Below are 16,239 nucleotides of genomic sequence, written 5' to 3' on the forward strand. Positions count from 1 at the left end.
TTAAATGCTGGGAGGATCCTCAATCCTCAGTAGCATGTTGTGGATCTTCCCAAAGCACTAATGGCATTTATGACAAGGATCCCATCATCTGACACAACATCACTGATCACTTTATCTTGTCTACCCATGTGGGTTTTGTTGCTTTCTCCCACGCCCTATTAAATGATGCCTTAACCTTGTCATTCAAATGTTCATCTGCTTGCAGTTTAGTTCTATATCGCTGCTCCCTGATATAGGTACCTGCTTACTTTTAGCTGGGTAGCTGAGATTACCTTGATGTCTTGGTTGAATTGGTGATGAGTATTTACTCTTGATATACACTCCTGGCTTTTTTCATCCTTTCTTCCAGGAGTACCCCCATTTCATCAAAATGAAGCAGTGCTGTAGGTCTTGGGGAGGAAATATGATTTACCTCCCCATAAATATGTATCTTTAAACGTATTCTTTTCACTTGTGAAAATCCACTCAATAACCAACTTGAGTTTCTTCTGAAAAGAGCTTAACAAATTTAGTACTTCAGGAATTACCTGCACCGTGGAGCTAATTTCAGATGCAAAACCTCCAGTAACAGGGGCTTCGTGAGTGATGAGTAATCGTCCAGTCTTTGCCACTGACTAAAAAAAAAAAGAGGAAAAAGAAAGATTTTTAAGATTTATTTATAAAGACACTTTCTATAACTAAAAAGTGGCATAATACAGGTAATCTTTGAGTTATGACAGTTCACTTAGCGACTGTTCAAAGTTATGACATAACCACCCCAAGTATTTACAGTACAGCCCCGAAGTTACGAATGTTGTTGCAGCACAAGAGTCGTTCCCACTTATGAACGACCGCAGAGGCATTGCAACATTTGCCCTGCACACACCAGATCCACTGGCACTGGGCCTTTGAAGATTCATTTACGTTGTGGTGATCTAGCGAGCCCTCAGTTCCTTTGCCTACTTCGGTGCATTCACTGAGAACAGAGGCCTAAAGTAGTTCGAGATCACGCAAAATCAGTAGTGTAAGATCTTACACTACTCTTTTCTCTCCACAAGATCTTTTGCCTCCACAAGATCTGTGGCAAAAGGCTTTGCAAACGGAGAGGCCTTACCTCCATTTGCAAAGCCTTCTGCCATGGATCTGGTACAAGCCTTGGTATGCAGAAAACAGAGGCCTAAAGTACTCTAGCGCAAGATCACGTGAGATCACGGGCCCCAGAAGCTTCCAGTCTCAGCACGAAAACTGTATAAAAGCCAATGGGAGGCTTCAAGCAACGCAATTTTGCTGCCCCAAAGTTTCATTGGCTTGCAAACGTTTTTCATGCCGAGACTGCAAGAAGACAAAGAAATTACGGCAGAGAGGCTGGAGAAGAGATAGCTTGCTAGATCTTCAGAAGATAAATTACCCAGTGTGGCAGGATGGGGGGGAACAATTTTGGGGATCCTAGGGGAGGGAGCATGAGGTACCTGACTGGGTCGGGGGGAGCCTTGGGTGGACTAAAGCAGATGGCCTGTTTCTTCGCCAGCCCTCCCACATGACCTTCCCCACCGAGATAGCTCATGTGCACTCAACGACCCGCGCATTCGATTAGCGAATGTATGAGATAGCTCATGTACGGGCAAAAGCAAAGAGAAATCACATTTGTTTCATGTGATTCACTTCAATGAATCCTTGGGTTATGAATGTAATTTGCAGGCTCCATTACTTTCATTACTCGAGGATTACCTATATTTGCCTCTTAAAGGCACACTTAAGTTATTCTGAAGTCCTGGCAATCCAAATTGATGACAGTAACTATAGAAAGTATCTGGGTTGGGAACAAATTGTTTAGCAAGCCATGATATCAGTTATACACATTTTATTAATATAATGAGATAAATAATAATTTAATAACTATTCAACTTTTCAGAAGCAATGTGTGCAACGTTTTTTGAGTTCTATGTTATACTGTTTATATTTTGAAAATACTAATACATTAAACAAGTTTTTAATGCCAAATAAAAGATAAAAATATTATCATTAGAATATTAATATACACCAAATACTTTTAGATTATGAAAACTCATGCTTACATTATTGTATATATGTATATACAGTATATATGTATGTGTGTGTGTGTGTGTGTGTGTGTGTGTGCGCACACGCGCGTGCGCAGGTCTAGGTGTGTTCAGGTCTTTTCCCATGTAAGATTATGGGAAAAGATAATCTTACACACGAAAAGACATGAACACACCGAGACCTACATACCTGTACCTGTGAAAATCTACGAAAACAAATATATATGTGTGTGTGTGTGTGTGTGTGTGTGTGTGTGTGTGTGTTTTCTTAAGTTTTTGTGGGTATTTATATGTATGGTATTCAGTTTTGTTCGGGTATTTTCCCACGTCATTATAGTTGTGCTTTTCAAGTTGTAGCGATGTTTCGGCAGAATCTCATCTGCCATCATCAGGCTTGTGTATGGGTTCGTCTGTGTGTTAGGCCCTACATAAGAGGTACTACAGAAAAAATCAGTAAGATACTACACAGGCATCACATCAAGACTGCCTTCAAAACAGACAGAAAAATAGCAGCCATCCTAAGAAACCCCAAAGATAAAATTGACCTGGAAAACCTAGGCGTATATGAAGTCCCCTGCACATCATGCCCTGCCACATACATCAGACAGACCAATAGCAGAATAAGTACCCGCCTGGATGAACACCAAAATGCAGTAAAAAAGCTGGAACGTACTTCCTCACTAGTCCAACACATGAAAGCCACATGAAGTCATAGTATCGACTTCAATGGCACCAAAACCCTAGCCACTATAGAGAACCCCAGCCACAGAATTATCAGAGAAGCCATAAAGATTGAAAAAAGACCTGAAAGCATGAATAGAAGAGATGACTCAACCAGACCGTCAATTATCTGGAAGCCTGCACTCACAAAAAATCTCCACACCACAAACCAAGCAAACACCTGGGCAGAAACACAGCCCCCCCCGATATCTCCAGCCCAAACACACCCCAACCAGCCACCCAGATGAAACCTAGCTTCCTAATAAACGATAGCCAGCCATTCACCTGAAGCCAAGACACACTAAAAGCCCCCAATACACGAAACACAATGTTGCCAGCCAATCAAGATTAAAAAAAACGCTACAAAACACCAATCAAGCAGAACACAGCAAACTCCAAGACCAATAAACACAGACCAAGACTCCCAACCAATCAGGATGAAGAAAAAAACATTCTGGCACAGCAATAGGCTATCTGCAAATTTAAAACAGAAACAGCTGTGAAAGCCTGACACACAGACGAACCCAATACACAAGCCTAATGATGGCAGATGAGATTCTGTCAAAACGTCGCTACAACTTTAAAAGCACAACTATAATGACATGGGAAAATACCCGAACAAAGCTGAATACCATACACACATGCGAGCGCACACACACACACACGTATATAAACTATTATATAAAGGACTTGATCAACACAATTTGCCCAATGCTAATAGTATTTATTTTCACATAATCAAATATTATTTTATTATTATTTTTAAAGTGCTCCAAAGCTCTTAAAACTAAAGCCAAAAGGCTCTATATTATTTACTTATTTTTTTAAAAAGCGTTTTTCCATAGCAACTTACAACAATCTAAACGCACATAAAACATTGAAACAGTATGAATATACAGTATAAGACAATAAAACAATAAAAAAACAGCCAAAATGAATATTTCTAGACAACAGTGTGTTCAAAATCAACACAATGATTTAAATGCTCACCCAGGCGGGGGCTTTTGTCAGTAAAAGGCATTTCAGGGGCAGGCAAATGAGACAGGAAAAGCCCATTCTCTGATAGCTGCTGTCCTCATCTCAGTATAGGTAGACACCCAGAGAAGGTGAAGATTATGTTAGATTGCCGATAAGAACACACTGTCAAATATTATAGTAGTCCTAAGCAGTAAAGGGCTTTATAGATTAATACAACCACTCTAACAAAAGCCAGAAATGAAATGGAAGCCAATGAAGAATGTTCAAGACTAGAGTAATATATTCACCATATGCAGTTTTAGTTAAATAATTCATAAGCAGAATCTAAAATTGGCCGTGTTTGAACACAAGTCTCAATGGTTCTTTTTAACAAAAAAAGAAACAAAAACATTCAAACATGTGTTTTATCTGGCTTTTTATAATGGAACAGATAGGCCCACATACAGCTCTTTCCAGGTGTGATGTCCTTATCAGATGTTCAACAACATATAGATGATTCTACTGCTTAAGATTAAGCGAAGAAAATTAATTCCAAATTGCATTAAGCAATTTTGTGCGTGCAAGAACTAAAGTGACACATTATATCTTTCATTGTAGAAGAGTTCAAATATTCTAAAATAGTTATAGTTACAACCTTTTCTTCAAATTCATTGGAACATATTAAATTCCTCCCTAACCCATATGTATGTCTAGAAATAGCATATCTGGAAGACCAAGCATCTCATTTCAACTAACTACAAAATAATAAAGTGTATATTGCAAGGATAAAGACTCCCTCAAGTCAAATTCAACTCCTGTTGAGTGCATATACAACACATTAATCTTATTCTCAAGTTGGAGCACTGACAAGTTCAAAGCTCTGACTGGCAATAAACTGGCTGGACCAGAAGATAAAAGAATTAGTCTCCTGTTTTATGTTTTATTTGGTAACCTCGCCAGCCAAGCAACTGGTAATTTTCCTCCTGATGGAACGTATGGATAGAAGTTAGAAGCTATATAGAGCTACCTTCTGGAAAGTTGGGAAATTGAAATTTATTATTTCACAAAGCAAGATTCAGAATGTTGCAACTACAGATTTTGCTTTTGACTAATTTTGCCTTACTCAATATGTCTTGATAGACTTAACAGATTTAAACATGCAACTGTTACAATGTGGCAACTAACCACACATTATGGGCAGTTTATGAATGATAAAACATTCCTGTCCTCTAGAGGAAAAATACCTTTCCAAGTCATGAAAAACAGCATGTAAATTGTGTGTATGTGGGAAGGGAGAATTTAACCTAGACTTCATAAGATTCAGAAGTTCGTGTTTTTTTTCCCTCATCACAGACTGGCATTTATAGAATTAGTTTTAAATATTCACACATTCCCTCAATGTTTATAAAAAAAACCAAGTCTAAATCTATAACTTGTTCAATAGAGAGAAACAGTATAATTTATTCAATAAAAATGTAAAAATTGTCCCAAAATCAGATATTAAAGTAATTGCCTACAGCAATCTGAACCTAATCCTTATGCTGCAATTCTTAACACATTCACTTGAGATTAACCTCCAGTGAACTCTAGAGTTTACTTCTGAAAAGCACAGATAACACCAGTTTGTCAGAACTTGCAAAGCACGCCCCAAAAGAGTTAAATTATATGTATGATTTAAATATAGCCAGGAATTAATGGGCAACCAGAACAGAGGTGCAAGTTAATTTCATTAATACTATTTCTTAATATCAAACCATCCACCCATCCAACAGAATTAGGAATCCCAGCACCCATATTACCTCAATGATTACAATTCTAAGTAATAATATACACAGAAAAATTTATAAGGAAAAATTTGCACTCATAGTTCATGAATTGGAATGTAATCCAATCCTTTGAAGTTCTATAGATTGTTAGCCCAAAGAAACACGAAAGTCAAATACAAGAATACAGCCATTCTCTCTTCCTGCAACTTCATTTTAACACTATCTAGGTTAAAAGTAGAAGTAGAAGAAATTGTTAGCTGTCAATTCTGCAATAATGTCATGGCTATTCTCTAAGTGATGCCTCATATTCTTGAGCAATCATTAAGGAAGCTAATTATTAATATGGATACATTTTTTTCTTCATATCCTACTTATTACTGAATAGAGCTAATTATTTGAATGCCATTCTGTAAAGGAAAAAAAAATCCAGTGCTTTATAAATTAACTTGGAAGGAGCAAGGGATTTGCTTTTAAATAATTTCCTTTCCTAAGGTTCAAAAATTAAGGAGCAGATTTTTTTTTTTAAAAGGTGGTGAGCTACTTAAATATTGTCTCATGGCACGGACAGCTTTATAGGCTTTGAACTTGCACATGGAAGCAAATCAGGAATTAGTGCAGCACAGAGCAGCAATATAACATGGGCCATTCTAGGCCCCCCAAAGAATGCTTGTGCTACCACACTCTGCATTAGCTGAAGCTTCTGAATGCATTTCAATGGTAACCACATGTACAGCACATTGCGGTAGTCCAGACAAGAGGGGATTATGGTTTGAGTGACTGGACGCAGGGAGCCCTGATTCAGGAAATATTTATATTTATAAAATTGTTAGTCATATTTGTTTATACTTTACAACAGAATGATTTTCAGTATTGTTCCTTTGATAACCTAAAGTTTATTATGAGCAATTTACTAGAAAAGAGGTTTACAATTCTTACTAGTATTATTCCAATTTTACAAGGTCTATTCTCATACTCTCTTCTTAAATCTTGAAACATTACTATTCTGTTTTTGTTTTCCCTGTAAGGCTTTGTGGGCTTCACTTTATCCTCCTCTTTCTGCACCATGTTACCATTCTTCATTTAAATGCTTCTGCTAAAGGTCAAAAAAGGATAGGAACTACTATTCCCATTATATTTTAGGTGCAATCATTGTCCTCACAATTTCCATTCTCCTTTACACTATTCTTAATTATAGCAATTCCTACATCTCCCTTTTCAAATTCTTTTCTGTAAATGTAAATTTTTACTGCAGTTAAACACTTTTCTCTTTAATTGCTGATTTCTTCTTTTTCTATAGTCTTTATTGATACTGGATAGTTATTTTTTCTTCCTCCAGATAACTTCAGTTTTCTTAAAAGTGTCTCTCACGTTCTAGTGTCTTCCATACACTTAATTTTCCTTTTGATTATCCAACTTAATCCTCTCCTCTTATTTTTTGTTGGCAACCTCTGTGAGAATCAAGCTCTCACTTAAGGATTTTTTTATTGTTTTAGTATTTTAACCCAAGCATTGCAAATCTAACTTAAATACTACACATACATTTTGTCTAGCAACATAATGAACTATAAACCAATATACTTGTTCATCCGATTTATGTACTTCGTTTTCTTGGAGAATCCATTTTTTCACAATGGACTCCAAGACATGTTATTCAAGTATATACAAGCCTAGAAAGATATGGGTAATAACTTAATTCCTTGGCATGACAGACAAAAAAAAAGAATTGCATCATCTAGAAGAGTGGCCCCCAACCTTTTGGGTACAAGGGACTGGTTGCCTGGAGAGAGGTTTTTCCACAGATGGGAGGGGGCGTTGTATCTCATGCTGCCTGTATCCGGTGGATGGGGCTTCACTTGTTTATGCAGCCTGGTGTTGGTCCACAGACTGGGGATTGGGAACCCCTAATCCAGGACAATGATATGTGGCTGCAAATATTCAGGCAACAGATAGGAAGAAGCAAAGAAGTCGGTTTTGTGACTATTTTGCCATCTAGTCCAGAAAAATGGTAGCTCTATGAGGGAGGCGGTGATGATGATGAGGGTAGTGATGAATTTGCGATCTGTGGTTGCAAAGCAGTTGCAAAGCAACTATATTGGGCAATATATATTCATTATGAATATTTTCATAATCACTGAAGCTTTGAGTCTGATCAACGCCTTGCCTGAACAGTGTTTCAAAATCTCAAATGTCAACAACGTATCCGAGATTGATGTTCACAAATCCCTCAAAATACAGGCTGATGGAAAAAATATATTTCATGATAGTTCAGAGGCTAAAACCCACTTTATTATGATACACACACGCACACCACTCCAGCCCATTTCAGGTTTCTTTAGGCACATGAAGGTTTATATTGACATTTGCTCCCTCTTTAGGAAGCTATTGCTAGATCCAACAATTTTTATCCAGTCTCTAATCTTCCCTTTTTAAGATACGATTGTTGAGAAGGTGGTTATGCATCCTTGCTCTTTTCTTCTCAGAGGCTTTCAATATTGTCAACCACCTTTGGAATCAACTCCGAGAGTTGGGGTGGGGGGCGGTACAGAATTGTGCTGGTTTTTTTCCTTCCTTCAGTGTCAGTTCCAATGAGTATTGAGTATTGAGGAGAGGTCCTGCCTTTGGTCCTGCTTTGCAGGATGTCACACAGTTTGGTACTTTCTCCTCTCATTTAATATTGACATGGGTGAGGTTACCTGAAAGCAAAGGATGAGTTATTCTCAGTATGCCAATGATACCCAGCTTTGTATCTCCACCCTGGGCAAATCAATTGATGCTACGGAGGTCCTGTCCTCTGGAGGTAGTGATCGGTTAGATCAGGGGTAGGGAAACTTGGCTCTTCTATCACTTATGGACTTCAACTCCCACAATTCCTGAGTGAGCCATAAAAGGTTCCCCATCCTTGGCCTACTGGTTTTTCAGTTGTGGGGGAAATCAATTTTTGACTTGAATGGGACTGTTTTAATATACAAATGGGACTGTTTAATATACAAATGTAGGACATATGTCCTACATTTTCCCATTCAAGTCAAAAATTGATTTCCCCCACAACTGAAAAACAAGTAGGCCAGGGATGGGGAAACTTTTATGGCTCACTCAGGTATTCTGGGAATTTAAGTCCATAAGTGATAGAAGAGCCAAGTTTCCTTACCCCTGAGTTAGATGAAGAACAGGGTTCAGTTCAAACCAAGCAAGACTAAACGGCTTTAAGTACTGGATCCTCATGGAATTTGGGACCTTCCATCTCTTTTTCAGGATGGGATACTAGTCCAACAAGACCCGTGTAAGATCTGGGGGTCTTCCTGGACTCACTGCTCCTGTTTGAAGAATAGTAGCAACTGTGGTCAGGACAACCCTTGCACACTCACTACTGTATGTGTCCATTCCTAGACCAAGAGGCTCTGCTGACTGTCATTCATGTCTCATATGGATTACTGCAATGCATTCTACAAGGGTCTGGCCTTGAAGACTATTCAGAAGCTACAACTGGTTCAAAATGCAGCCATGTGACAGTTATATGTGCTCCATGATCTGCACACATTATACCTTTTTGCTCCAGAAGCTGCACTGGCTGCCAGTTTGTTTCTGAGTTTAATTCAGTAACTATAATGATCTTTAAAGTCCCACATGGCATGGGACCAGGTTACTTGAGGGACTGCCTCAATCCAATTACACTTACCCATCCCATCAAGTCTGGCAGGAAAGGCATATTTGGGTACCATCAGTCAAAGAGTGTTGCCTGGTGGACTCGGGAAGTGCGCTGATTCTGCTGTGCCACCTGCTTTGTGGAACAGGATTCCCTGGAGATGAGATTGGCCTTGAGCCTGCCGTTTTATTGTAAGACAAGGTTTTACCAACAGGAGTGTAATGGAGTCGGTACAGTGGTTGTATTGATTGTTTTAAAGAATGGGTTTATCTTAGCTGTTTTATAGATTTTATTATGTTTTAATATGCTTTTATATTTTTTCCTCATTTTTAAATTGTATTGTTCTTTTTGTTGCTTTCATTTTTGATTTAATTTTTTGTAAGTTGTTCAGAAACCTATATATGAGGTAGGTGGCTATATAAATTTAGGTAATATATAAACTGATGCACACCTAAACAGTTTAAGAACAGTTCCTTTGCTTTGAGAATAAAAAGGGTATTGATATATGAAATTATATAAATGAAAAAGAATAGAAATTATTGTATATAATCCTATATTTCTCTGCATAATTAATGTACATCTCATTTTTTCAGTCTCAGTACTAGAGGTTTCCAAAGGAAAGAAAAGCAAAAATTTGATTTTTTATTGCTAGAAGAGAGGATGCAATTAGCAACTAATCTTGCTTTCCCCATTGATTTTTGGGATAATTAATCAAAAAAGTGTTCAGAGAGTGTACAACAAACACATAGAAGATTACCAAATTACTTTCAGCTACACAAATTCTTCTCCCTTTCTATAGTTTTACATATGCCTAGATTAAGGGGAAAAACTCAACTCTTTCCACAAAAAAAAATATGCATAATATTTGGTAGGAAAAATGTCACAATAATTATCTCACCTTCTCATATATAAGTTTGTTACAATACTTATCTTATTTATACTGCATGTATGTTTAGTAAATACTACACTTTAAGATCATTAATGTTTTCTCAAAAATTGCAAGTAGCTCTGTAAAATAAAACAAGTAACAAAAACAAAAATACTATCGTTACATTTACAATTCAAAAATATTATACCAGAATAAATTTGCAAAAATATTACATTTGTATTGATTTTGTGGAAAGTTATCCATGCCCTGAACTATAACAGTTAAAATAATATCTCTTCATTCTGCAATACGTTTTCCAATTCCCACAAATCAACACAGACTCAGCAAAGCTTAAATTGTGTTTAGCTTATTTATGTCCATGAATTCTCTTACAAAAAAGTATAACTCGTGCCAGTGGAATCACAAGCTGAAATGGAGAACCGGGAACAAGAAAAAGTTGGTTTCACCACCATCATTTACAAAGAAAAAAAGTCTCAAATGTAAATGTTATCCCAATTCAACTTTTTTTTTAAAAAAAGCAAAGAACCTCTTCCTACCCTTAATCATACATTTTTAAAGGGTTTTAAGAAGCTGCCATCATCTAGTGTTTTTGGAATACAGCAAACTTTGGCATGTGATTAAATTGTGGCAGGCACCTGCCAATTTTTGTTCACCATAATTCAACATTTGACCGACTGTTACATGTATCTCTATCAAATTAAAAAAAATGACTTGTGTAGAAAAATCTGGAAGAAAATGACAACTTGAGCTGGATGCAGACATGCTTTTATAGAACTAAATTATAGAATTACTGTGTTTTCCCTTTTCATTCTTCAGAGAAACCTAGAATTAAGAATATAATTATAACTACAAAACAGGCTAAGAATTTCAACTAATATGCTCTGAGTAATCTTGAGCTATGGGTTCGGAAGCCTTTTGATGACAGAGATGCTCCACTTTTTGACTCCAGACAATGTGACACTTCTCCATGAAGAAGTGGTTTCTAACTTGAGGAATCCTCTGGGCTCAGAGGACCAACTTGAAAAGCAGGTGGCAATTGTGGCTTGGGAAAATCATCTTCTTCTGCTCCGGTTAGAGCCTTTCCTATATGAGGAGCTCTGCTTATAGCCACAAACAATTTAATCAGCTCTTGCTAGGATTACTGCTACTAAGCTCTTAAAAGAACCTTACCTAGTCTAAAATGCAATGCCTCATCAAGTGATGGGAGCTTCTACATCATCTTAGGGAGCATAGGGACAAGCCCTCTCATCCACTTTCTTCCTTTTGGTGGAATACAGTTTCCCCTAATATCATGCTTGTTCCCATTCCAAGCCAAAATATGAAATCCAGACTTTTGATTAGTGCATTCTGTGAGCTCAGCCAGCCTTGTTTGTGAATCAGGGCTACAGATTAGCATTATATACATCATATATCCTTGGGTACAACAGCACCTGAGATCCAGATTGTTGTCACTAAACATTGTAGTTGTAAAGCAAGGTATCACATGGCTTAGCAAAGGCAATCCAGGCAGTCCCAGTTGTCATTCTAACTCCAGGACACATTAAGTGGGAAAGAAAGAGAATCCCAGGCAAGGAGTCCCCCATCCCCCTTTGCAACAGGGATGTGGGGGAGGCCCCGGGAGGCCCAGCACAGGCTATGTGCGAATTGGGGGTGGGGGTGATGCAATTTAGCACAGGTTCAGGAAGCCTGGGGTAAGAAAATGTGGGCTGCATGTGTTCATGTGTGGAAATGCAGGGGGAGCCCAGAAAATAGGGCACCGGATGCTTATGTGCAAGTGCAGGGAGGCCAAGGGTGACGGTGCTGTTGGATGCATGTATTTGTGTAAGTGGAGGAAGGCCCAAGGAAGGAGGATGCTGGTGGATGTATGTGCATGAAAAGAGAGCACTTGCAGGAAGCCAGCAGGGAAGGTCGGCAACAGCAATCATGTGACTGTCAATGCTGCAACTGGTCATAAGTGTGGGCTGGTTGCCAAGTATATGAATTTTGGTCATGTCACTGCGAGGGGTACTGCAATAGCCAGAACTTTGAGAATCAGTTGTAAGTGTCTTTGTTCCAGGGGTGAGATTCTACCAGTTCACACCTATTTGCTAGAACTGTTGTTAACATTGTAAGCAGTTTGGAGAACCGGTTGTTAGAAGAAATTACTGGCCTAATCCTGTAAGGAAGGCAGGAAGGAAACTTTCTGGTGTTGCCTACAGAAACTGCCTCACCGTTAGCCCTTATTACATTCTTGGCAGGACTAGACTTCCTGTCTCAGGAACCTCTCTGGAGTTTTTTTCCCCTTCTTTGCTGGTACTTTGCTTGTGTGGAGTGACCATTCAAAGTTACAATGGCACTGAAAAAAGTGACTTATGACCATTTTTCACACTTATGACTGTTGCAGCATCCCCACAGTCATGAGGCCAGGCGAGGAGATGCATGCCTCGATGTGAGTGATACTGAGTTGGCCACACCCAGCCAATAACATGACCACCAAGCCATGTCCACCAACTAAGCCATGCCCACAGAACCAGTTAAAAAATTTGAATTTTGTTCAGTGTCATCATAACTTCAAACAATCCCCTGAACAAATGGTTGTAATTCAAGGACTACCTCTTAAGTTTGGAGTTGGATTTCATATTTATTCAAACACAATTAAGGAAATCATGGCTAGCACTACAACTGGATCCAGCCCCTTATTTATCTCTATTGAAAAAGAAAATACATTTCTAAATCAACAGTACTGACTTATTTCATCTGACGAGGACATTTCTTATTACAAAGAATTTCAAACAAGTTTTCTTAGATAGTAAAATAAGTGGAAGCAATCTGTTATGGTACAGAATACAAGAATAAATAAAGTTTAAATTTACTGAAATAAAATGTAATATAACTTTGCTCAAATTAATACTCAGTACAGATGGATAGCTATCAGTTTGAGTGCACTCATGATCTACTGGTGGCCTATTCATCCTTATCTTGAGATTTGATAATATATTACTAACATCAAATTATTGCAAAAACAGTTCAAATTATGAAACAGAGATTAAATACTCAAATTATTTTGAAAAAAAAAAAATAGAGCCAGCTTTTAGAAAATAATACTCAGTAAAACATATCTAAAACTCAGATTAATTGATGTAACAGAGACCTCTAGTGGTAGGAACATGATTATACTATTTGCAATGTTAGAAGGAAAAAACTGTAACAAATATCTGGAGATTCTCAGTCATCCAGGTCAAGTTTCTCCCAAGGGTGTTTTTTTCAAGAGGCAACTGGACTTTCTGGTTTTTCTTTGAAGATGTTTCGCTTCTCGTCCAAGATGCTTCTCCACATTCCCAAAGGCCCAGTCTACATTCTTTCATATTTGGGACTGAAATAAACCCAACCTCCCTATAGATAACTGTTCACAGGCCAGAAACAGCACTTGCAACTCTTGTTGGGGGGGGGGGGGGGTGTAATTAAAGGCTCAAAATCCCTCTTCAAAAGCCACATTTAATATTTTTCCTAAGAATTTGGTTTCCTTGGACCATAGATTTCCATATACAAACAACAAAGATTTGTTCAACACGTTTTGTATCAATCTTATATATTACTATCGTATAATAATCAGATCATTATAAATGAGTTCGATTAAATGATATGTGGACGTGATATGTATACTTACCTTGCAGACAGTCTCTGCATCCCAAGGCAAAATCGTCTTCAAATCTATTATTTCACAAGAGACACCTAATTTTTCTTGTGCCATAACTGCTACTTCTTTTATAACATGAACCTAAGTTATTAGGAGAAAGCAGGGAATAAACTTTAGATCTCATGAATTTCAACAAGACCCTCACTAATGTTCTGGTTCTAATCCTATCTATTTGGGTCTTATTTAATTTTCATCACTTTCATTAGAAGAATATTCTAGAATATTTACATACACGCATAATGGAGGACCAAACGAAACATAAATATCTGTTGAAGTGATTGCTTCAAATAGCAACACTATCCAGATGAACACTCCAATAAAGTGATAATGGTAAAGTAAGTTTTAGGAAGTAATAGTAAGAACTAGTAAGAAATATTGGGGGGGGGGGGGTTTCTTCCTCAAATCCTAACAAAACTTACTCACCTGAGTACCCCAAGCCACCAAAGTTACATCACTTCCATCCTGAAGCACTTCTGCTTGAGACAAAGGAATGGAATAAGGCTCCACAGGGACTTGTTCCACTGAGTAAAAGGAAAGCAATGAAGTTTATAGTAGAGCAAAGATACGGAACTACAACTTCTAGCAGCTGCAATCAGCACGTGTGAAGTTGAAAGAATGCTCGCAAAACCTGAAGGGACAGCATGTTCCCCATCCCTGTTGCAAGATGGCTAAATTCAGAGCCATAGCTATAATAGAACTCACTAGGAAAGTTCCATTCTGAAGAATCAGAAATCCAGAGGCAATGTATGAAGATAACAATTAATTCACTTGTGTCATTGTGCAATTTATTACCAGTTTGAAACTATGAGTGCAAAAAATAAATCCCAGGGATATAATTTAGGGATTTCCCTTGAAATCAGAAAACTACTTCTAGTAGAACAGCATAAAATTTATTGAAAAACTTAACCACACTTAAAAGTTGGATGAAATCCAAGTTTTTTGGGGAAAGGAAGCAACAACTAAACCCACTACAAATTTAGCAGGCAGATAAATGCCTTTATAAACCAAAAAAAAAAAAAAAACTGTTTGTGTTCACAATTATTCAGATATAGTGCAGTAATAACCAAACAAAAATATAGAAATAATCCAACAAGATCCCATTTTTGCAAGCATAATTGGCCATCTCTATAACTGTATTATAGTTCAGCCTGAATAACAGGGTGTCACAATAACAAGAAATTAAGTATATGCATCGGACTTCCGGTTTGAAGTTTCTTCGGCGACAGACAGAAATCCGCGATCGTGCATGGTTTCTGTCTGCGCTCAACACTGGAGCGCTCCAAGCTGGCTGGTTTCGGGGCTAAGCCACCCCGTAGAGGTGGTGAAGAGGGGGGAGACTGCCAGCAGGGTCGAGGAGAGCCGCATCTCTCCTCCTCAGCTGGCCATTACTCTCTTTCCCGAAGGCGATTGCAGCGGTGGTCAGAAATGGCCACCACAAAGAAGAACTCGACCAGAAAAGAATGTGCAGGAGGAAGATAAGAAGTAAAAGTTTTGGCTGACCGGGTTAAATTGTAAAAGCAACAACTAAGGTACCCTGGAATTTAAACTTACAAAAAATAACATTGCTCCCAAAGAAGAGTCGGAAGCAGCGAAGGAAAGTGAAAAGGGAAAGGTTTGGCTTTTTTTTCTTCTTTCTCCTTCCCTATACTGACAACTAAGAGACTTAAATAAGAAATCGGAAAAATCCGCTTTGACATTAATAGGCAATTAAGCTGAAAATAAAACAAGATGCCAAAGGGATAATAAAGATTTCTGGACATTAATTTTTTTTCTTTTTCATAAGCAGGAAGGGAGAGAAAAAGAATAAGGGCAGGATCTGGGAGGAGATTGCCTGGAATTAAAAAGAATCTACAGTAAAACTTCAACAAGACTTCTAAAAGATACATTTTAACTGAAACTTTGTAACTAAATAGTAACCCCAGAAAGAGAAAGTGAAAAAAAGAGCAAAAAGAAACCTCTTGTGTTTTTGGATTATTTGGTGATCTTTGGATTCTTGGTTATTATATTTGAATGACTAAAATCAATCGGGTGGTTGTTTAAAAATTTATACAATGGCACTACTTCCGGATGAATTGAAAATGGAACTTAAAAAGTACAAAGAAGATGCATAAGAAGGGAAGGGTTCTTTTGGCTTCGTTTTTCAATTCTTAGAAACTGAGATTTGGAAGTATGAGAAACAACAAGAAACAACTGCAAAACAAGAAGACTGGGACAAAGAAGAAGCCATCTTTAATGAACAAGTAACTCTATGTGGGGAAGAAAAAGGAAAGGGGAGGAAAGAGAATGGAGAATTTAAGACTTAAAAAAACAACCAAAGAAAAGAAAAATAATTCAAAAAATAAGTATAATACTGGAAAGCTACAGAAAAGGGGAATACAGAAGAGAGAAATAGAGGTAGAGAGACAAGGGGGTAAAAAGGGGAGAGAGAAGAAGAGAGGGAAGAAGGAAAGGAAACGAAGTTACAAAGGACTGGAGCAAGATATAGAGAAACAGGACCTATTTAGAGATAATGAGTGAAAATCTAACTGAAAAAGGGATTCTTTAAAGGT

The 16,239-nt window shown here is 37.8% G+C and overlaps 1 protein-coding gene across 3 annotated transcripts in view; it reads right to left on the reverse strand.

Annotated features, from left to right (window-relative positions):
- The window catches only part of BCKDHB (branched chain keto acid dehydrogenase E1 subunit beta), a 70,038-nt gene that overhangs the window by 41,503 nt on the left and 12,296 nt on the right, over positions 1–16,239 (reverse strand). For all 3 annotated transcript variants that reach the window (XR_015739838.1, XM_087914931.1, XM_026695115.2), the window contains exons 7-9: positions 14,114–14,211; positions 13,661–13,771; positions 528–614 (exon numbers count right to left, since the gene is read on the reverse strand). Coding sequence is in view for 2 of the 3 variants with exons in the window: in XM_087914931.1 (XP_087771057.1) it covers positions 528–614; positions 13,661–13,771; positions 14,114–14,211 (296 nt within the window). In the remaining variant the exon portion in view is untranslated. The remainder of the gene's footprint in view (positions 1–527; positions 615–13,660; positions 13,772–14,113; positions 14,212–16,239) is intronic.

This window comes from Pseudonaja textilis, chromosome 1 (assembly GCF_049901715.1).
Source record: "Pseudonaja textilis isolate UNSWEBS1 chromosome 1, rPseTex1.2, whole genome shotgun sequence".
In the NCBI taxonomy this organism is placed as follows: Eukaryota; Metazoa; Chordata; class Lepidosauria; order Squamata; family Elapidae; genus Pseudonaja; species Pseudonaja textilis.